Here is a 21,071-nt window from a genome sequence, read left to right as displayed (position 1 = left end):
TTACACCACAGCTGCTTCTTTGCATGGGGCCATCAGATTCCAGTGATGTTGTTCCATTATTCTACTACTAGATTTGTGCTACATGATCCAAAAAAAGAGCAGAGAAAACATCATTGTACTCTGTGAAAAATTGTGTATATGCTGCAGATTCCAGTGATGTTGCATATTCTACTATACTTGACTTTTGCTACAGAATCCAAAAATGAGCAGAGAACACATCATTGTACTCTGCGAAAAATTGTACATTCTGCAGGCAAAAATATGGCCTTCTTGTCAGCATTTGCCTTTGTTTCTTCTCCCTGATTCAATTGGTTGAACATGCAGCTCACAGCAAGAAAGCCAATGTGTGTTCTTTTCTAAGGAAAGCAAGAAATACTTCCTCTATATGAGTTTCTTAGAAAATTATTTTAAATCCATTTTTCCGTTTGTACCCTCGAATAATCGTCACAAAATCATTTAGCTATTTATTAGTGTGGTGCTTCTGGGATTTTGCTCGCCTAACCAGATATCTCATATGCCATTTTCTAACGCTGCATCGGACAATATTTTCTGACTATAGTTTTCAGTACACATCATTGAACCAAAACTATATGGTCCAGTTTAAATCTTGGGAAATAAATATGTCGGCATCTAGATTGTTCCAAGCTCCAAACATTGCATTGAACACGGATAGTATATAGGACCAGAGAGAATCCATCTCATAAATTATGCAGAAAGCAACAAATAATATAAATTAAGAATTAGAGATAGGCCTGTACTTAACAAGTCTGAATTGATGATGAACGAGGTCTGTCTATACAACAGTCTGGTGATCATGTTCTGGAGCAGCATGAACAGAATCATTTGTGAGCAGGAAAGCACCTTGGATCTGAGGCTTGTGACTTGTGAGATCTTGGAAGTGTTGCATTGCATTGTGCAATGAATAATAGGTCAAAGTTTTCAGCTAGTATTTCAGGTCATCTGTTTTTTTTTTTTTTTTTGGCTAGAGACAATTGAACTCTGCCATTTTACAGCTAAAAAATAAGTTATAGTACCAAACTAATTGTTCAGAAATCTCTGCACTAGTGCACTTGGTCTGCTATCTGAAGCCAGTGCTATAGTGTTAGTATTATATTAGTACTGCAAGTTGGAAGTCTGGTCCCAGTGGCTCAGGTAAGCTTCACAGTGGAGCAATCTTTGACTTGCATTGGAATGGCATTAGACCAGAAAAAAATTGGACCTAATCCAGATTATTGGTCTCCCAGTGCTTCTTCACCACTTGCAAAAAGTATGTTACTTTAATTAATTCCATCATGCTGATGATCTAAGTTGATGAGCCTCCATTTCAACTCTTGCTGACTATTGGTTTAGTTGTAGTAACATGCATGTTCCCATCATTCCAGCTTGCTTCGTTTACTAGTTGATTTCTTTGTGTTCAGTCTTTGTGCGAGTCTGTTCAGGAACTGGAGTATCTGCAAATCTAGCAGCATGAATTTTCAGCTGGATTGTGATATGTGTGTGTGGCCATCCGCCTGACCCACTATAATGAAAAATTCAGTTATTTTTCAGCAAATACAGAAAAGAAAGAAAAAAAAGGTCCACGGCGTCGGTCATGGCCGTGGTCTGCATCCACAGTTTCAGAGATGATAGAAGGCAACAAATCTATTTGGAAATGACACTCTGACAGTAACAAACAGCGCCTGCGGGAAGAGAAAAACGCCGCGGGAGTTTTTACGGACAAATAAAGCTTTGATGAAGTCTTAACCGTTGTGAATTATTTATGGCCTCGTTATATTCCAGTTATACCAGATACTCCCTCTAACTTAAACATTTTAGAATTTTATAAAAAAATATAACAACATTTATATCATTAAATTAGTTTCATTACGCCTAGCATTAAACATATATTCCGATAGTTTCTTCCAAAAAAGTATTGCCAATTTTTCTATAACTTTGATTAAAAAAAAAGTTGCAGAGAAAATTGCGTCGTCGCCGCCACAACACCTGGGCTCCATCTCTCTAGTGGGCCGGGCTGAGAGCACCAGGCTTCAACCGGGGGAACAAGTTCACTTAGACTCCTTTAAGTAGTGGTCGAATCTGATTCATATCTCTGAACCACAATACCGGATATCTCAACCCCTTAATTATCAAAACCGATGCAATTTGACTCCCTCGGTGGTTTTGGAGGGCGGTTTCGCTGATGTGGCGGTGTTGACTTGGTCTTCATCCTACGTGGCGTTTATGTGGCACTACAATTAAAAAAATATATATGGCGGTGTTGACTTGGTTTTGGTCTTATGGCATAGAGAGAAGCTAGAGAGGGAGGAGGAGGAAGGAAAGGAGAGAGGATGACCTGTGGCCCCCTATGTTAGTAGGTCCCATAATTTTTTTTTATCACTAACAAATGGATCCCACATATATATTTTCTTAAGTCTAATGCCACATAAGCGTCACATCACCGTCACGTGGAACGAAGACCAGGTCAACACCGTCACATAGGTGCCAAGTCAGCGAAACCTCCCTTTAAGACCGTTGAGGGAGTCAAATTGTACCGGTTTTAATAGTTGGGAGTCAAATTGTAATTCAGGGGTACGAATTAGATTGGACCACTATTAAGGGAACACCGTCACATAGGTGCCAAGTCAGTAAAACCTCCCTTTAAGACCGTTGAGGGAGTCAAGTTGTACCGGTTTTAATAGTTGGGAGTCAAATTGTAATTCAGGGGTACGAATTAGATTGGACCACTATTAAGGGAGTCAAAGTGAACTTATTCCTCGACCGGGAGACCCCAGCCCAGCCCATATTAGCCACCGGGGGCCGGGGCCTGGAAGCCTTAGCCCTCGCTCGCCGGGCGTCTCCGTCACGAACAAGCGCCGCCGCCGCCGCCGCCGCTCGCCGGTGCTACGGAAGACGCGGCCGCTTCTTATTCGGAGGCGGCGAGGAGAGGGAGAGGGGCTTCATCTGCTGCTGCTTCGGCTAGGAGCCTAGGACGCCATGGCTTCCTCTCCGACGACAGGTACGACGAACTCGACGAGCTCCCCTCTTCTTGACTTCTTTGCGCAGCATGTCTACCTCAGATTGAACCAAAATTCACAAAAACTCCAGAAAAAAAAAATCGCTAGCTTTCGGCTCAACTAGTGAGAACGAAGCTTACGGCACAAATCCATTAGCTTCCAGCTGCAGATTGTGAACTTTTCAAATCGCTTAGATTGAAGACTATCAACTCATATCTTTGTCCTTCCAAGACCGAGTTTAAAGCTTCCAGATGGATTAATTTAACTTCTACATTGCAATTTTCATGCCATGCTTGCATTCCATTATTATTAGTTTATTTTTGGGGTTCTTATGATAGTGTGATGTATTTTTAGATGGATTAACTGAGTCAGTGGCCAAAAGGAAGGGCTCTCCTTGCCAACAAGATGATGATTGCCAAGATGACAAACGAATAAGATCAGGTGCAGACCTTCTAGAGGTATAAATTACTATAGTGCAAAGCCTACATGCATGTGAATTAGTTGTGGCTCGAATAGGAATTTGTAGGTAGGAGTAATGTGGTGGGCATGGGAATGTGAATGTTAGTGTGAACCCTTCATTTGGCCCGTGATATTTAAAGAGAAAAATTCATTGCTAAATTCACTCTCTACAAGATATAAAGATAGGTATGCTTATATAATTTTAATTCTTTTGAAGATAATTTTAGATATAATTTTAATGTTAGGTGTAGGGTTGAATGCATCACATTTTCAGTCGTGTTTATATGATTCTGTTACTAATATTCTCTGATCCTAGTTGACGAACTGCATCTTTGGTTATAAGTTGTAGGATTTAATCACATCTGATTCAATATTGCCTATAAAGATAAGGACGATTCAGATAAATATCTGTATGAATTTACTCGTCATTGATAACTATACTCAACTTTGCTTTGACAATCTCCAAATCTTTTAAAGAGAAGTACTGAAGAAAATCCCCAGATATTGTTATGCACGGTTATTCATTCATCTGGTCTACTCATTCTATGTTCTTGCTGCAAAACATCCAGATGCACTATACGTATGCTGTACAGAGTATACATGTTTATTTCCGGTTCTTTGCTATTCTGTCATCCTTAGCTTATAATATCATATTGCACAGTATAACAACATGATTTTCCCGAACGCATGGAAATAGCATTTGTTGATTGAACATACCTATTTCAATTTTTGCTGATCCTTACTAATCACTGTCTGGAAAAAGATTTATGCAATATTCATATAAAGATCCCATGTCTCAGTCCACCAATTTTTTCGAGGGAAATTCTCATTCCACCTACCACAGCTACATACCAGTGTATTTTCTTCTTCTGTATGTGATGCAGCACATCTTTGCATTGCTTTCGTACTTCCAGTACTACTGTTCTCACATTGCTTTGCATGCAGGACATTTTTTGGTACATTCATTCCTTAATGCCACTTCGAGATGCTGCTCGTGCTGCTTGTGTGTCTCATTCATTTTTACGATCTTGGAGATGCTATCCCTACCTTATGTTCAGTGAGGAGCTACTCCGATTGCAGGAGAGTGCATTTAGTGATGATGAGAGAACGAGAAATCTCATCAGCAAAGTTAACCACATTTTACAAAATCACTCAGGCATTGGCGTGAAGAAACTAGAGCTTGTTTTCTTGGATAGTACTGATGTGGACTTAAGTTATATTGACAGTTGGCTTCACAAGGCTGTCACACGAGGGATTGAAGAACTCACCCTGATACTGCCTATAAACAGCAATGCAGAATACAGCTTCCCATGTTCGCTTTTATCTGATGGTAATGGTAACTCGATTCAGTATCTTCATCTCTCTCGCTGTGCCATCCGCCCCACTGCTGATCTTGGTTGCCTGAGAACATTGACAACGTTGCATCTATATTCCGTGCGAATCACTGGGTTTGAGCTAGAGTACCTTCTTTCCAATTCACCCGCATTGGAGTGGTTGATAATGATGGATTGTAAAGAGATAGTTCAGTTGAAGATACCAAGTTGCTGAAGCGGCTCCATACTCTTTTTGTGAGTAGATGTCAAATGCTGAAAGTGGTAGAGAGCTATGCTCCAAATATCGCCACCTTTCACTTCCGGGGTCATGTTCATGCAGTGCGAATGTTGGGTTTACTGCAAGTAAAAGACCTTGAGATGTCATGTTCAGATCACTCTAGCATTCTCTGCTATGCTCTCACCAATCTTTTGTCTATTGTCCCAAATGTTGAAAAACTTAGAATATCATCACAAACACAGGTAAACTCTGAAGCATTACATAATTATAGAGTAGCAATTGTACATAAAATTGTAGACATCTATTAAAAAATTACATAAAACTGTAGACATCCATTAAAATAAAATAATACGAGACATCTTTATGCAGATTGTCAGTACACAAACTGTACCAGGGAAATATCTTCGCCTCAAGCACTTGCATATATCTCTTAACAGGTCCCCAAACTTTGATTATCTTTCTCTTGTTTCTTTTCTCGATGCCTCTCCTTCACTCGAGACTTTCATCTTGCATGTAAGTAACTAGTTTCATCTTGTAAAGACAAGTAGTATATATCATCCATAAATATAACCATCTTTTGAAGTGTTCTCTCTGTTTTACAATTAATTTTGATCCTATATGTGCAGATATGGGACATATACATACCACTGGGTCATATGGGGCATCCTTGGACTCTTGGAGACTCTGAACAGCTGAGGCAGATGCCAGGACACCGCCATGACAGTCTCAAGAAATTCGAGGTCGTCGGTTCCTGCTACGCGAAGGGCTTGGTCGAGCTAACATGTCATATCCTTGAGACGACATCGTCGCTCGATCGTATTAAACTCGACACCTGTGGTTATGTTGGGCTTTGTGCTTCCGGCAGTGGCAGATGTTACCCACATTATACAGAACAAATCATGGAGGCCTGTAATTCAGTCTTGGCTATCAGGACATACATCATGGGGAAAGTTCCACCTACAGTGAAGTTTGAACTTGTTGAGCCTTGCAGCCGTTGCCCTGTACAGTAGATGCTAAGTTATTACCGGTTACCATGCCCATATGTTTTTTTTAACCATTTTTTTAAAACCCTACGGATTGCCGACATAACTTGTTGAGAAAGGATCATTGCATCCTAGTCAATATCTTTAATATATTTATTCACCCATAAATTACTCCAGCACTTGTTGAGCAATTGTTGTACAGGTTACATATTTGTTGTACAGATCTCTAGTCTTAAAATAAGACATCACTGAAAAACTTTACCTCTGAGCAATGGACTGAGCAACTGTTGGACAGCTACTTTCCAATTCACTCGTGTTGAAGTACAAAATAAGCAGCAGCCTTCTCAATCCAAAAGGATATAACAATAACATGGAGTTCTGCCGCCTCAGAAGATGATAAGATAGAAAGCACCTTTCTGTAAATTAAATAAATTGTACACTCAAATGGAATTAACTTGGTACAGAAAGAACGGTGGAACTATTCAAATACTGGTTAATATCACAATATTAATCGTTTTAGAAGAATTAAATGAATATAGAGATAACACATGTCACTACAGAAAAAAGGCATCGTTATCAAAAATAGTGGAACAATAAAGCCACCATGTAAGTCTGAACATCAGAACAGGACAGAATCATGGAACTAAAATGTCCCTAAAGTTGCCGTAGAACAATTCTAGAATGTTATCGTGGCAAAATACAGTGACTATACGGATCGGGGCAGAAATTTGCATCATATTGGGGAGAACATCAGTATACCAGAGAACTGGAAACATCCAGTCTGTCCTAATATAACTATTAGCTGGACATTTTATTTTATTGTAGCACAAAAAGAACTCTGTACTGAAACTTACAATCAAACATGAAGTTATGGTGGTCACTTGATGTTAAATTGTTGATATGATAATAGTTTTTTTTTCCTTCCATTTCGTGAGTGAAATACAAGCAGAAACATCTAATGCAATGCAATCTCTGTATAATAACTTCAAAAGCTTCCACTTACCTGGTTTTCAGCAAGCAGATACTACCTCCGTCCTATATAATATAGGAATATAATATAGGAAGGAGGTAGTATGATTAACCATTCATGTTTTGAGCTGGGCCACGATCTGAAGTATCTGAGAGAAGCTTAAAATTTTCAAATTTCCAAACTACTGGGAACTAATTCACAGATAATGAATTAAACAAGATATTTTCAGGGATCTTCATGATCACAAGGCTGAAATTAGCGACTTAAAAACTGAGTGCACTGCAAATAAATGACAACTGATCAATAAAGGAAGAACAATCTGTACGGAACCAACCTGCAATCACACTTTCAGAGGTGGAAACTTTAGTGCGATTTTCAAATATATCCAGTTAGAACTGAGTAGATTGGAAAATATCCAATGTCAAGTTGTCGACTAATATTTTATCAGCCTGTAATGAACAAAAAATCACATATAAATATGTTACCTCATTTAGGGAAAGAACACACTACCCCCCAAAAGTCAGATGCAGCAACTCGCAACTTCTTATATTAGACAAGTACAACACTAATAGCTAGTGGTTTTAAGCATATAGTACAGTATATTGAACAATTGATAACTGGAAAAAAAATGCATATCAACTCTTACACTTGGTTCCATGATGCTATAGAGTCTTCAACAGAGACATCAGTGTGAAGTGTAAACAACTTGTCACCTCTTCAGAGTGGAACACAATACATGATATGCTACATAGTAATGAAACTAACATTCTGCATAACTCAAACATCACATCCAACAGAAAGTGAACTGGTATAGAAGCATCAAATTCAAACCTGATGCAAATAAAACTCATTCAATACACTCAATTATTCTTCAAAATGGGTTTCTTATACCATCACTGTTACAGGGAATAACCAAACTGTTCTTTTCCACAAAATACTATGATACTGTAGAAGCTGCAAGCTAACATAACTTTAACTTGTGCATGAAAATAAGGAAATCTCAGTGAACTCCTCCTAACTATTCATTTTGCAATTTCATTGTGACAGTTAAGCTCAGCACCGCGCTTCGAGGTCTAGTTTGCTCATGAAGATTGCTACTGGCTCACCAGGAGAAGGCGGGGTCTTGTCCAGCATAGAAGCATGCACGCCAGCTTTAGCACGAGCAGCCTCATCAGAAGCAGACAGGACCTCTGCATGTTCAAGGCCTACCTGCCTCTTGATCAGCTCCAAGTTCTCCTCGAGAACACTCATTTCACCAAAAGGAAGCTTCAAATTCAAAGCGTGGGGCCCAACACTCCTCGCCTCATCTTTTTTCGACTTGATGAAAGGCATGCAGAGCTTCTGGACTTGTTTGAAGTTAGTTTCCTGTCCGATGGAGCAGTTCTTCAATGCTTCATTAATCTCCTCATCAGGAGCAAACAAACGTGCTTGGCTATCAAATTTAGACTGGAGAACCCTCAAACATTGCTCTTTCCATCCATAATAGTTCTCATTGACGTAGACCAGACCAACAGTCAGCTTGTTTTGCTCAGATGGAGGAGGTGCAGTTCCCTTCTTGGGTTTCTTGGAACCAGATTCTTGCTTCTGGAGCAGCTTCCTGAATTTAACTATGGAGTCCTGTAAATATTTGTTAGCAATTCTTAGTGTGGGATCTGGGGTTCCAGCAATTGGCCAGCCTGCCTTTATTGCAAATCCTTCCTTCCTCAGGATGTTTCGCCACACATGCTCAGCATAGTGTGGACAAATGGGGGTAATGAGCCTAGTCTGCACCTCCATGAACCGCCATAATAATTCACGATTCATGCCTGCTGCTCCACAAGAGAGTCTGTACTCATCTCTAGCCAACTGTAGGTCATAGAACCCCAACTTAAGGGCATCTCTGAACATGAAGGCATTGTAGCTCTTCTCAGTTTCTATCACCGCAATGTTTATCTCGTTGGCAAACACATGGTCAGCATAGGTAGAGGGAGGCCCAGCTCTCAGAGAAGATTCAGCGGCTATAACCTCTTCCATCCATGCAATTTCTTTTGTAAGCCTCAAAATAGCAGCATTTGCTGTTTCAAAGACAAAGTTTGCATCATCCATACCATCACCGGCATCAGCAAGGGCAAATCTAGTGGCATCAGAAGAGAATTCTTCAATGGCCTGTCGAAGAGTTCGGAAATTCCCTGTGGACTTGGACATCTTCTCAGAATTAAGCATAAGATGTCCATTGCAGCGGAAACCACGAGGCCAATGATGCTCTGGAAGAAGTGCTGTATGATTGTAAATGCTGAAAGTCAGATGGTTTTGGATAAGATCCTTACCAGAGACACGAATATCAAATGGATACCAGTACTCAAATTCCAGCTTCATTTTGCTCAAGAGGGCAGGAGGGATGTCACTATTGGGTGCTGGACCATCACAGAACACATAATCCCAGACTTCATCTGTCATTTGTTCTGGTCTGATAGAAGATATTTCCTTGCCATACATGTTGCCATTTTGCAAAAGGTGAGCGATTGTGTAATATGCCATGTAGAGGGTGGAATCAGAAAGAGATTCTACAAGGAACTGCTCATCCCATGGAATGCGAGTACCTAGGCCAAAAGAACGAGAGCAGGCCCACTGGTTCAGCCAGCCTAACGTGTGTTCAAAACCATTACGAGTTTCAGCTGAGAATGTATTCATCTTCTCCAAGCATTGAACTGCCTTCTGCTTCCATTCAGTCTCACCATAAGTAATGTACCATTGATCTGTGAGAGCAACAACACACTCATCACCAGATCTCGACATAACTTTCTTCTCAGGCTCGCTATACAACACTGCTGTGCCTTCTTCCAAAAGCTTGTTCTTTATCAGTGGCTTCGCTTCTTGAACTTTTCTGCCATTGAACTCCCCTACAATCATTGTCCCATCAGTAAAACCTTTCAGATATGTCATCCTTTTTGCTTCAGCAAGCTTCTCCTTGTCATTCTGACTCTTAATCTTAAGATCGAGGCACACCTTCTCAGCAGACTTGTCTCCAAATTCAGGAATGTTGATTATTGGTACAACCTTAAAGGGAAGAACCCATTCATCTTTGACACCATACTTCTGTCTCAAAGCTGGCTTTGCGACTAAATCCTGTAGTGCCATGAAATCATCTGGAGAATCACTTGGGACACTAGTCACAATGCCAGTACCTTTATCTGTTAAGATAGTAAGCATGGGAAGTGCATATATGATCTCATTGAAGGCAAGAGGGGATTTCAGTGGTAAACCAATCAGATCACAACCAGATAACTCCATTAAGCAAGTTGGTTTTTCTGGGACCCTTGATAGATTCTGATATGCAAGATTAAGAGCAGCCCTTGATGTAACAATGAAGACATCAGTGTCATTGATCTCAAAGGCCCCATATTTTCCATCAGGCAATACCCAACAGTTTGTCTGCCCATACATTGTCTCAGGTCTCAATGTGGCTGCTGCCAAATAAACATTTCTTCCTTCCATGGTCTTCAACTTGGGAGGAAAAGGTGGAACAACTTCCATTTTAATTAACACATATTCTTGTGGCTGTACACCTTCACCAGATGCTCGATCATGGTCAGCACAAGGTTGACCATCCAATGGAGAGTAGATTGTGTACCTCATATCTTTGACAACCTTGCCCATTTTCTTCAGCTTTCTCATTTGCCACCGGACAAATGCATCATAGAAGGGGTTCATGTCAGTAGTTATGAATGACCTCCTCCAATCACAGCCCAGACCAAAGGCCTTGAGGTCCTCCTTCGCCAATGGAGGGAAGTAAGTTAACCAGTGGTAAGGATCCTGAAATTTGGCGATTTCTTCATCTGATAAGCCAAAGCCTCTCATGATCTCCCACTGAAACTTCTGCATGCCAACCTTCGAAGCAGCCTTAGATTTCTTGCTCTTAAATTTATCTGGGACAACAGAAGCCGCATTGTCAGCCTGGCTACTATCAGCAACTTCTGCACTTGAATCATCCTCTACTTCAGGAAACGCTGGAGGATATCCATATTGTTGCGCCTCCCTAGAGAGTTTATCTGCTGAGGCCTTGATGGGCATTCCCGTACAGTGGAAAGCAAATGGCAAAAGAACATTTGAACCACGAAGCCTCTGATATGCAGCACCAAACTCAAGTTTAGACAAGGAGAACGCATGGCCCAAATGTAGCAAGCCATTCATGTAAGGATATGGAAAGTTGCCAAAGAACTTTTCCCCAGGGCCCGGAGGTTTATTCCCAGGTTCAGCCTCAAAAACCTTGCTCTCCTCCCACCATTTTTGAGCATCTGACTGGATCTTGAGTAAAATATCTCTCCGAGCAAAACTTCTGCCTCCATCAGGATTTGATGACATTTTCCTAATCAATCAACAAAAAACAAGTGGTTAAGGCTTTTTGTTTAATAAAATTGAACTCAGTCCAGTACTTAAACAATGTTTCTACACAAACAAGAATAACTAACCAACTCATCAAGCACACATAAAAAAATAAGTTTTTAATGAACCATTGTTATGCAATAAGATTTGATTGAAGTCTTGTGCTAAACATACCTACAACTCATGACAGGGCAAGTCATTGATATGAAGCTATTATGTGATCTAGGATAACAGGATCATAAATTTATAACCAAACAAACATCTTCAAGAAGCGAAGGGGGGGGAGAAAGATCAGAAAGAATTAGTTAATTTACACACTTAATAGCTTGAAGAGAAGAAAATTCACACTAACTCAAGTGTTCCATAAACCTAAAGACTAGGTGGATCATGCATCCTATGGATACTACAGCATATCCACAATTCCACATAATACCAAGGCAGACAAATGATGGAAAGAAGAAATCCACCTCCAGGAAATAAAGTGTGAAAAATACACTTCCTACCAACGGCTCACCATAACAAAAGGAAAATTTTAGGGGGGTTTTTTCCCTAGAAATGCTCATGTAAAACTACACGAGGAAGTAGATCCCCAACAATATAACGCAACCCAGTGACATAAGCAGAGAATCAACATACACTAAACTTCCACTCTTGATCAGCTACGACGATTAACTAAAAATCTTATCGGAAAAACGACGAACCACATTGAGTAATGAGCACTCTGCCCAAAGCCACACGAACCAATACGGAAAATAATCAATCCACCCCCTATCAACTAAAACGGCATGATAAAAACTAAAATCCCCAACACTGATGTGCTAACCCACCCACCCATCCAGACCCCTCCCCGACCCGTCTACACAAGGAGCAGAGCACAAACCGCACAGCAAATTGCATAGCATCAACGAGAAAACAAATTTCCGAGCAGCAGCTCTGCAAAGGGGGAGGCGCGGGGGATGGGATCGATCGGCCGGTCGGTACCTGACGACGGCGGCGGCGGCGGCGGCGGCGCGCAGGCGGGGGAGCAGCAGCCGCAGCCTCAGCCCGGAGAGCAAGTTGGGAGCCAGCAGCAGCAGGAGGAAGAGGAGAAGGCGGCGGCGGCGGATTCTTTCTGCAGGGGATTAAAGCCGATTAGGGCATATGCTTGGGAACGACGTGGGCTTTGACGGCTTTGTGAAACTAATGGGCCGAGCTTCAAGTGAAGCCTCTAATGGGCCATGCTCATAGAGGGCCTGTCTGCGTTCGTTCTCCTAAGTTGGGATAGCATTCCCTCCGCACGAAAAATAGAGCGACCTATTTTCTTATAATTAATTAAACATTTATTTTTAAAAAAATTATTAATATGATTTTTTAAAAAAACATCTTTCAATATATAAACTTTTTTTTACAAAAAAACTGTACCGTTTAGCAGTTTGGAAAGCGTTGCGCGGAAAACGAGACGGAGGACTTGGGAACAGCTAGAACGAGCACAGCCTTAAGTATGTACTCCCTCCGTCCCAAAATAAATGCAGTTTTGCACTATTCATGTTCAACGTTTGATCGTTCGTCTTATTTAAAAATTTTGTATGATTAGTATTTTTTATTGCTATTAGATGTTAAAACATAAATAGTACTTTATGTGTGACTAAATATTTTTAAATTTTTCACAAAGTTTTCAAATAAGATGTACGATCAAACGTTGGGCACAGATATTATCCAGTCAAGTCCATCGGAAATTCGATGTCTTAGGTACGGCCAACTCCATTTTTCGTACACATGTTTTCCAAACTAACGGTGGTTTCTTTAAAATAGATATGAGGAAAGTTGTTTTAAAAACTATACAGCATTTAATTATTTTTTTAAAATAAATAAATACTTAATTAATTATGTGCTAATTTATTGTTTTGTTTTGTGTGCCGGAAAGATCCTATTCCAAAGTCGGATGAGTAAGGATCATTGGTCTCGTAGGTGGTAGCTGATCGCGTTGTAAGGTGAATGACTCTGGATCGAGGCTGAATCTTTGCATGAGGAGAATGATTACAACAGACTCAATCCGAACTGTTCATCTTTTTTTTATGACATCATGAATCCATGGTGCTAATCCTCACACTTAGGGAGGTACATTGCAATTTGCAATGCTCATTCTGTGCCTCCCATTTCTACAACGATCTTGCCCGTGGCATGGCCTTCCATGCTCTTAGCCCAAGCCTCCTGTGCTCTGCTCAGAGGGTACTTGGAATCTATGGTGGTCTTGAGCTTCCCTTGCTTGGCCATGTCGACCAGCCACTCCATCTCCTCCTTCTTGGGCATCAGGATCAGCGGCACGAGCCTCTTCTTGGAGAAGGTCACCCTGTGCAGGAACGACCTGACGGTGGCGGCGACCCCCGGCGTGAGGTCGACCACGACGCCGCCGGCGTCGGCCAGGGCGTCCCTGAACACCGGCCACGGCGCCGGCGGCGCGCAGTGCGCCACCGCGTCGTACCTCCTGCCCGACGGGCTCCGCAGCGCGGCGCCGTCGGGGGTCCTGTAGTCGAGCGCCTCGTCGGCGCCGAGGCCGTCGCGGACGAAGGCGAGGTTGCGGGCGCCGCAGGTGGCCGTGACGTGGAGGCCGGCGAGCTTGGCGAGCTGAACGGCGTAGTGGCCCACGCCGCCCGACGCCGCGGTGACCAGCACGTTCTTGGGGCCGCCGGCGGCGGCGGCGGCGTCGGCGTCCGCGTCGAACCTGACTCCGGCCGCCTTCAGCTGCTGGAGCGCGGAGCCCGCGGCCGCCGGCAAGGTGGCGCCATCGGCCGCGGACACCTCGGGCGGCCTCGCCACCGTGAGCGACGCCGGCGCCACCGCGTACTCGGCGAGCCCGCCGCAGTTCTGCCACGGCGAGACAGATCGTCAAGGCGTGCGAATCGAGACGAAATGGCTTACAACGCTGAAGAAGATAATATATAGGGTGGAAACTACGTATTAAACTTGCAAATTACCGTTAAATCAAAAAATAGGTGTATTTGTCCATGTCATCACGAGTAAAAATTTTACTCGCGGGTTCCCAGGTTCACCCATACTCATGGTAACATGAACGAATATCAGACATTAATTTTTCAATCCAACGATAGTTTCCACTGTATTTGTAGTATGGACTAAATATTTTTCCCTGAAGAAGATGCTCACCGGGAAGCTCATGGAAACGACCTTGTCTCCCGGCTTGAAGCCGCTCACGCCGCCGCCGAGCTCCACCACCTCGCCGGATAGATCACCAACTGTTCGACCATGGCAAGAGTTCATGGATTAGTCTGAACTTTAAAAGTGGCATCTGTTAACAGTTGCTCAGTAATCAGTATGCATCTCGTTCAACATTTTCAATAGCTTCTTCTACAAAATCAATGAGTAGTTAGAGTACTTGATGGTGATTTACAGGAGTAAATATCAATGCCATTTTGTTCTTGAGGAAATACTCCATCCGTTTCTTAATAATTGACATTTTTTACTTTCTCGTTGACCATTAACTACCTTTAAATTATTAGACCAAAGTGAACATAAGTTACTACACGCTACTTCGAGTATCTTAGCCAACTACTACTGCCGCGTTGTTGAGCATCCGACCATTTCCCAATCACGCCGTTTTCGTGATGTAATGAACTCCGAAAAGCAATCAAAGGGAAGGAAAAGGACGAAAATGTACATGAAAATGAAGTGAAAGGTAGCCGAATACGAAAGGGAAGCGAGGAAGAATAATGTCCTCATTTGCACGTACAGATAGCGATCGCATTCTTCTTCTTCTTTTTTTTGCAGTCTTAAACATACTTGTATGGACAAATCTTCAGATTTATTAAAAAGAAATAAATGTATCTTACGATTTTCTCATGGAAAAAAAGCATTAGGCGTCACCCATCTTTAGCCAACTGAAGTACTGAATTAGCAACTCTTTCATACTGTTATACGGAAGAAAAGGTTGTGGCTTGATTTCTTGTGTAGCTGAACATGTATCAGTCAAAAAAATTCAGAAGAAGAGCATAGATTGTTGACACCTGACAGGAGTACTTACATATCAAAATTGCCAGGCAAAACTGAAATTCAGTTACTACTCCCTCCGTTTTACAATGTAAGTCATTCTAGCATTTCCCATATTCATATTGATGTTAATGAATCTAGATGTCTAGATTCATTAACATCAATATGAATATGGGAAATGCTAGAATGACTTACATTGTGAAACGGAAGAAGTAATTAAGATGCAGTACGGTGAGATACGCGACTTTCAGCCGTCAATTTGTTCAGGTTTGTATCTGAATTTCTGAAGCCAATGTCCTGCGACTGGGAGAAGACAGATACTGGTACTAGTACTATATCTAACCTGGAATGAAGGGGAATTTCTTGGGCAGGAAGAGGCGGAGCATCCCCTTCTGAATCTTCCAGTCGATGGGGTTGATGCTCGCCGCCTCCATCTTGATCAGCAACTCCCCTTCCTTCGGCGCCGGGATCGGCACTTCCACATGCTGAAAATTTGAAAATCCACCAGCAGCAATCTCATCAGAATTCAGAAACAAACACGCAGCATATGTTCAGTTCTTGTGAACTGTAATTATCAGTTGGTGATGCTGGTTTTTTTTACCTTGAGGCCTTCTGGTCCTCCGCCGTACTTATCGTACTGCACAGCTCTCATCGTCTTTGGAGCAGCGTCGGCAGCGGCAGCCATGGCTGAGACGGAGAGCACGCAACACCGAGAGAGAGAGAGAGAGAGAGAGGAGATGGAAAAGCTGGTGATTTTGGTGGTTTGTGTGGCGATGTTGATGTTGATATGGTTGGTGTCGTGGATGGAAGTGAGCCGCTTCTGTAGCATAGCACCGGCAAATATCAGCCTCGCGACAACGAACCCGCGCTGTAAAGTTTGCCTGGTTGATTACCAATATATTCCTTTCGTTAAAAAAATACTAACCTGGAGTATATAAGATAAGATATAACCTAGTATAATAAATCTGGATATAAACATGATCAAATTAAAGTTAGTATTTTTTGGAACGAGGGAATATGCATCTCGATTGTTCACCACCGTGGGTGTCCATTTCGGGTTGCTCTGAAAGCATGATAGTATATGGTTCCGAGATGCATGGATTGTTTGTTATTTGTTCATGTCAGACTAAAAAATATATAAATAAAGCTGAATCTGAAATCTTGAGTGCAGCAGGAGATTGTTGCGGATCAATGCATCGATGGAGTTCTAAAAACAGAACAAAAAAACACCAATAACACCAATGGACCTCCGGCAGTTGTCAGAGCATCACCAACAGTCTATCTATTCTATCTCCAATCCTATTTTTTTGGGATTTTGGTTTTAAAAAACTGATCCAACATATTCCCAAAAGAGCTCTGGACGTTTTGGAGTTACCATCTCCAATTTTCTCGGTACGTGTATTTGAGGGCGAGAGAACGACTCCCAATCCCCTCCTTCCACGCATTTCTCCCCTCCTTCCGTGTTTCTCCTCTCCTTCCCGCGTCGGGGCGATCTCCTTCGGCGCACGGGAAAGGAAAAAAATTAGAATTTCTGTTGGTAGTTTAATAGAAGGGCCCACTTTTAGTTTTGGGGATTGAATTTAGGCTATCTCTTGGAGGAATGGGTTTTTTAACCACCTATTTTCAGTTTAGGAAACCCAAAAATTAAATTTTGGGGATAGATTATTGGTAGACTGTTGGTGATGCTCTAAAGTTCGCTATCACCAAAATACTTCCTCCTTCCCTAAATGTTTGACGCCGTTGACTTTTTTAAACATGTTTGACCGTTTGTCTTATTCAAAAAATTTAAGCAATTATTAATTCTTTTCCTATCATTTGATTCATTGTTAAATGTACTACTATTACTCAAGTTTTTGAATAATATTCACAAAAATTTTTGAATGAGACGAACGGTCAAACATGTTTAAAAAAATCAATGGCGTCAAACATTTAGGGAATGAGGGAGTAAATGAACAAGCCACTTTTCAAGTGTCATTTTAAAATATATAATTTCCTGATAGTAGGGTCGCATGGTCACAGGTATGCGTTCCCAAGGAGTACGGTGGACTCGGTGTCCCTGACTTAGAGAGGATGGGAATTGCTCTAAGGGCGCGTTGGACCTGGTTGCAGCGAGTTTCACCAGAGAAACCTTGGCTGGGTCTCAACATCCCGTCCTCGCCGAAGGAGCGAAGCTTCGTCGCCGCCTCCATTTTGTGCTCTGTGGGGAACGGCGTGAAGGCCTTGTTCTGGGAGGATAGTTGGCTGCAGGGAGAATCCATCCGCTGCAAGGCGCCGGCTCTCTATGCTATTATCCCGGCTCGCATTCGCAAAATAAGAATGGTCACATAAGCTCTGTCTGATAGGCGGTGGATCAAGGACATCTCCGGTGCCCTTGGTATTCAAGCCATTCTTGAGTATTTATCCTAGTGGCAAGACATTCGTGCAGTGCACCTCATGGACCAGCCCGATGTGCTTTCTTGGAGATGGGAGGGTCGGGCGATTACTCTTCCCGATCGGCTTATCAAGCGTTGTTCCTAGGGAGAACCTGGTTCCAGTCTGCCCCGATCTGGAAATCTCTCACTCCACCTCGATGCCGGTACTTCGTCTGGTTAGTGGTGCTTAACAGGTGCTGGACGGGTGATCGATTGAGGAGGCGCGGGCTGCCACACCCCGATCGATGTGTCCTCTGCGATCAATGCGATGAAATCATCGATTATCTCCTGGTCGCTTGCCCAGAGTCCCGCCAACTGTGGTGGATGGCACTGAGGGCCATTGGACAAACAAGTTCTCTGCCGATGAACGAAGTCTCCTTCCACCTCTGGCTTTGCGATAGCCGAAAGAGATTGACCAAGGCAGCTCGGCATGGTTTCGACACCATCGCAACTCTCATTGCCTGGACGATCTGGAAAGAGAGGAATAACAGGGTTTTCAATCAGCAGCAAAAGACTTGGGCGGAAGTGGCAAGGGCAATGGCCGCCGAGGCGGAACTCTAGAGACTTGCGCGAGCAGCCATTCCGGAGTTCTTGCCACAGCCAATTGTCGAGAGGTCGCAACATCGGTTAGGAGAATAGATCTTTTTGGGCAATTGTATTCCTGCATCCCGTCCCCTTCACTTCTTGTATTTTCTGTAATTAAACTTTTTTCCATCCTTAATACAAAGATGCGCTCTTTGCGTATTCCATTTTTTAATTTCCTGATAAACTTGTGAAACAAAGGTGTTCTACAATAAATCGTGGGCAACAGTGATCACATGATTGAAACATTAGGTTCAATCTTTCGGAGGTACTCGTAAAGATAGAGTGTGCGTGTGTGTTTATAGGAGTGAGTGCACGCGTGTCATGAACGTTTACGTTTGTACCGTGTTTCTTTAAAAAACATTATTTTCATACAATAACAGTTAACCGTGCGCTGCCACTGAACATACTGTTCCAACATCCAACGGTATCTCCCTGCGTCGTGCTCATTCTTCTTCTCCGATTTTGACGACGACCTTGCCGGTGGCGTCGCTCAGCGGGTGGCACGAGTCGACGGCGGGCTTGAGCTTCCCCTGCCTCGCCATGGCCACCAGGAGCTCCATGTCCGCCTTGCTCGGCGAGAACATGAACGGCGTCAGCCTCTTCTTGGAGAAGGTCACCCTGTGCAGCAGCGCGGTGGCCAAGGCCGCGGGGGAAGGCGTGATGTCGACGACGACGCCGCCGGTGTCGCCTTCGGCGAGGACGCGGTCGAACACCTGCCAGGGGAGGTGCGGCGCGCAGTGCACCACGGCGTCGTACCTCCTGCCCGACGGGCTCCGGAGCGCGGCGCCGTCCGGGGTGGCGTAGTCGAGCGCCTCGTCGGCGCCGAGCTCGCCGGCGACGAGGGCGAGGTTGCGCGCGCCGCAGGTGGCCGTGACGCGGTGGCCGCCCAGCCTGGCGAGCTGCACCGCGAAGTGGCCGACGCCGCCGGACGCCGCGGTGACCAGGACGTTCTTGGGCGGCGGCGCGTCGTCCAGGCCGGCCCCCGCGGCCCTCAGCGCCTGCAGCGCGGTCACCGCCGCGAGCGGCAGGCACGCGCCCTCCGCCGCGGACACCTCCGGCGGCCGCTCCACCGTGAGCGACGCCTGCGCCACCGCGTACTCGGCGAAGCCGCCGCCACTCTGCTCGGATAAATCACACTCAAAAACTGAACTCAACTCGATCGATCAAAAGAAGAGAAAAAAAAGAGAAAGAAATCAAACTTCTATCGTACCGGGAAATTGATGGCGATGACCTTGTCGCCGAGCTCGAACCTGCGCACGCCGCCGCCGACCGCCGCGACTTTTCCGGCGAGATCGCACGCTGCTCGACCACGTATACACATTAGCGATCACTAGCTCCTGTTATTCTTTTAGCTTGCTAGCTAGTGCATCCTACTATATAAAAAAAAAACAAATCCTAGCTACGAATATAGACACGCATATGTCCAAATTCATAGCTGTTCTTGAATCTTAAAATTTTACTTGCTAGCTAGTGCATACTGCATACTACTATATATATTAAAAAAAGCAAATCCTAGCTATAAATCTAGACATAACTGTTCTTGAATCTTGAAATCTTAATTGCTAGTACCTGGAATTGATGGGAACTTCCATGGCAGGAATGGCCGGAGCATCCCCTTCTGAATCTTCCAGTCGATGGGGTTGATGCTCGCCGCCTCCATCTTGATCAGCACCTCGCCTTTCTTCGGCGACGGGATCGGCACCTCCACATGCTGAACACAAACACATCAGAAAACCAGAGAAGCAGAAGCTAAGCTGGGAGTGGGAGTGAAACTCGCAGGCGTATGTAACCTTGAGCCCTTCGGCTCCGCCGCCGTAGCCGTCGTACTGGACGGCGCGCATCGTCGTCGCGGAGGGAGGAGGAGACGGCGTCGTGGCCATGGCCGCCGACGCGCGCGGTGTGTGCGTTTGGTGCGCCAATGTCGGCGTCTGCGTCTGGATATGTACGCACGACGGCGTCCGACCCGTGGTGGTGGTGGTGGACGACTGGACGTGCACCGTCCACGTCGGAATCTAAATAGCATGTGCACCGGAGAGGGATTGATGAACAATCCACTCGTTTATTGTAAGTTGACCAAAATTAATAAGATGATTAATACGAAATATAGCGTTCCACAGACAGACAGGTTGAAAATTCAACTTGTATAAATTGCGAGAATGCTCAACGTCGGGCGCGCGGGGGAGGGGAAAAAAATCGGTCGCTCCCCCCTCCCCCCATCACGTGCCCACCTGGTCCCACCACATATCCCGTGTCCCCACCTGTCACTTATCCATATAAAACAAATCACCTACATATTTTGGAAACCATCTATTAAGGAAATTTGGTTTGTTTTTTTTCATAAAAAAATGTTTCACCTAGTGTATTCGTACTGTTTCACTATATATAAACCCAATGTTGCAGTGAAGTGAAATATTGCATTGCAACAAAAAAACCCACATATTTTTAAAACCCCATATTAAGAGAATTCGTTTTATTTTTTTTCCACCGAAAAATGTTTCACCTAGTGTACTTATAATATTTTACTATGTATGGATCAAATGTTGCAGTGAACTGAAATATTCTTTCGCTATTTACTGGAACATTGTTTTTATATAAGATAAAACAACACCCGATTTAAACGAGTGAAACATTTTCGATCTACTTAGTGAAACAATTCCGATATATATAGCGGAACATTGTGCAACATTTTAAAATAATTCAATAATAAGCTTAAAAAAATTCGTCGGAATATATCCATGTGTGGTCTTGTTTTGAATATTTAATTGCAACGAATTTA

General features: G+C 43.5%; 5 protein-coding genes across 5 annotated transcripts; 2 read left to right on the top strand and 3 right to left on the bottom strand.

Moving 5' to 3' along the window:
* The first annotated feature begins 2,814 nt into the window (after positions 1-2,814).
* Positions 2,815-5,000, top strand: LOC112935983 (putative F-box/LRR-repeat protein At3g59160). Its single transcript, XM_066304046.1, has 3 exons — positions 2,815-2,995; positions 3,348-3,451; positions 4,398-5,000. Exons 1-3 carry the CDS (start codon positions 2,974-2,976, stop codon positions 4,998-5,000), a joined length of 729 nt encoding a protein of 242 aa, XP_066160143.1. The 5' UTR covers positions 2,815-2,973.
* A 35-nt stretch (positions 5,001-5,035) lies between these two features.
* Positions 5,036-6,165, top strand: LOC4347498 (uncharacterized). The gene is made up of 3 exons (XM_015756346.3): positions 5,036-5,245; positions 5,373-5,516; positions 5,630-6,165. Exons 1-3 carry the CDS (start codon positions 5,036-5,038, stop codon positions 6,011-6,013), a joined length of 738 nt encoding a protein of 245 aa, XP_015611832.1. The 3' UTR covers positions 6,014-6,165.
* Positions 6,166-7,791: 1,626 nt separating this feature from the next.
* On the bottom strand, positions 7,792-12,451 carry LOC4347497 (leucine--tRNA ligase, cytoplasmic). Its single transcript, XM_015756345.3, has 2 exons — positions 12,300-12,451; positions 7,792-11,301 (listed from the first exon to the last, which is right to left on the bottom strand). The coding sequence occupies exon 2, from the start codon at positions 11,295-11,297 to the stop codon at positions 8,010-8,012; it is 3,288 nt and encodes a 1,095-aa protein (XP_015611831.1). The 5' UTR covers positions 11,298-11,301; positions 12,300-12,451; the 3' UTR covers positions 7,792-8,009.
* An 833-nt stretch (positions 12,452-13,284) lies between these two features.
* LOC4347496 (chloroplast envelope quinone oxidoreductase homolog) lies at positions 13,285-16,105 on the bottom strand. The gene is made up of 4 exons (XM_015795935.3): positions 15,901-16,105; positions 15,643-15,784; positions 14,460-14,548; positions 13,285-14,162 (listed from the first exon to the last, which is right to left on the bottom strand). The coding sequence occupies exons 1-4, from the start codon at positions 15,982-15,984 to the stop codon at positions 13,437-13,439; spliced, it is 1,041 nt and encodes a 346-aa protein (XP_015651421.1). The 5' UTR covers positions 15,985-16,105; the 3' UTR covers positions 13,285-13,436.
* Positions 16,106-18,614: 2,509 nt separating this feature from the next.
* On the bottom strand, positions 18,615-20,335 carry LOC4347495 (chloroplast envelope quinone oxidoreductase homolog). Its single transcript, XM_015755336.3, has 4 exons — positions 20,086-20,335; positions 19,865-20,006; positions 19,506-19,594; positions 18,615-19,413 (listed from the first exon to the last, which is right to left on the bottom strand). The coding sequence occupies exons 1-4, from the start codon at positions 20,173-20,175 to the stop codon at positions 18,739-18,741; spliced, it is 996 nt and encodes a 331-aa protein (XP_015610822.1). The 5' UTR covers positions 20,176-20,335; the 3' UTR covers positions 18,615-18,738.
* Between the last annotated feature and the right edge of the window lie 736 nt (positions 20,336-21,071).

This window comes from Oryza sativa, chromosome 9 (genome assembly GCF_034140825.1).
Source record: "Oryza sativa Japonica Group chromosome 9, ASM3414082v1".
NCBI lineage: Eukaryota > Viridiplantae > Streptophyta > Magnoliopsida > Poales > Poaceae > Oryza > Oryza sativa.
This window is presented reverse-complemented; position numbering and strand designations above follow the sequence as displayed.

Coding starts and splice junctions, on each gene's coding strand:
- LOC4347497 (XM_015756345.3), bottom strand. CDS start 11,297: ATGTCATCAAATCCTGATGGAGGCAGAAGTTTTGCTCGGAGAGATATT.
- LOC4347496 (XM_015795935.3), bottom strand. CDS start 15,984: ATGGCTGCCGCTGCCGACGCTGCTCCAAAGACGATGAGAGCTGTGCAG. Junction 14,549..15,642: donor GAAATTCCCCTTCATTCCAG/GTTAGATATAGT, acceptor ATGGTCGAACAG/TTGGTGATCTATCCGGCGAG. Junction 14,163..14,459: donor TCGTTTCCATGAGCTTCCCG/GTGAGCATCTTC, acceptor TCGCCGTGGCAG/AACTGCGGCGGGCTCGCCGA.
- LOC4347498 (XM_015756346.3), top strand. CDS start 5,036: ATGCTGAAAGTGGTAGAGAGCTATGCTCCAAATATCGCCACCTTTCAC. Junction 5,246..5,372: donor GAATATCATCACAAACACAG/GTAAACTCTGAA, acceptor ATCTTTATGCAG/ATTGTCAGTACACAAACTGT. Junction 5,517..5,629: donor TCGAGACTTTCATCTTGCAT/GTAAGTAACTAG, acceptor CTATATGTGCAG/ATATGGGACATATACATACC.
- LOC4347495 (XM_015755336.3), bottom strand. CDS start 20,175: ATGGCCACGACGCCGTCTCCTCCTCCCTCCGCGACGACGATGCGCGCC. Junction 20,007..20,085: donor GCGGAGCCGAAGGGCTCAAG/GTTACATACGCC, acceptor GTTTGTGTTCAG/CATGTGGAGGTGCCGATCCC. Junction 19,595..19,864: donor GAAGTTCCCATCAATTCCAG/GTACTAGCAATT, acceptor GTGGTCGAGCAG/CGTGCGATCTCGCCGGAAAA.
- LOC112935983 (XM_066304046.1), top strand. CDS start 2,974: ATGGCTTCCTCTCCGACGACAG. Junction 2,996..3,347: donor GGCTTCCTCTCCGACGACAG/GTACGACGAACT, acceptor ATGTATTTTTAG/ATGGATTAACTGAGTCAGTG. Junction 3,452..4,397: donor CAGGTGCAGACCTTCTAGAG/GTATAAATTACT, acceptor CTTTGCATGCAG/GACATTTTTTGGTACATTCA.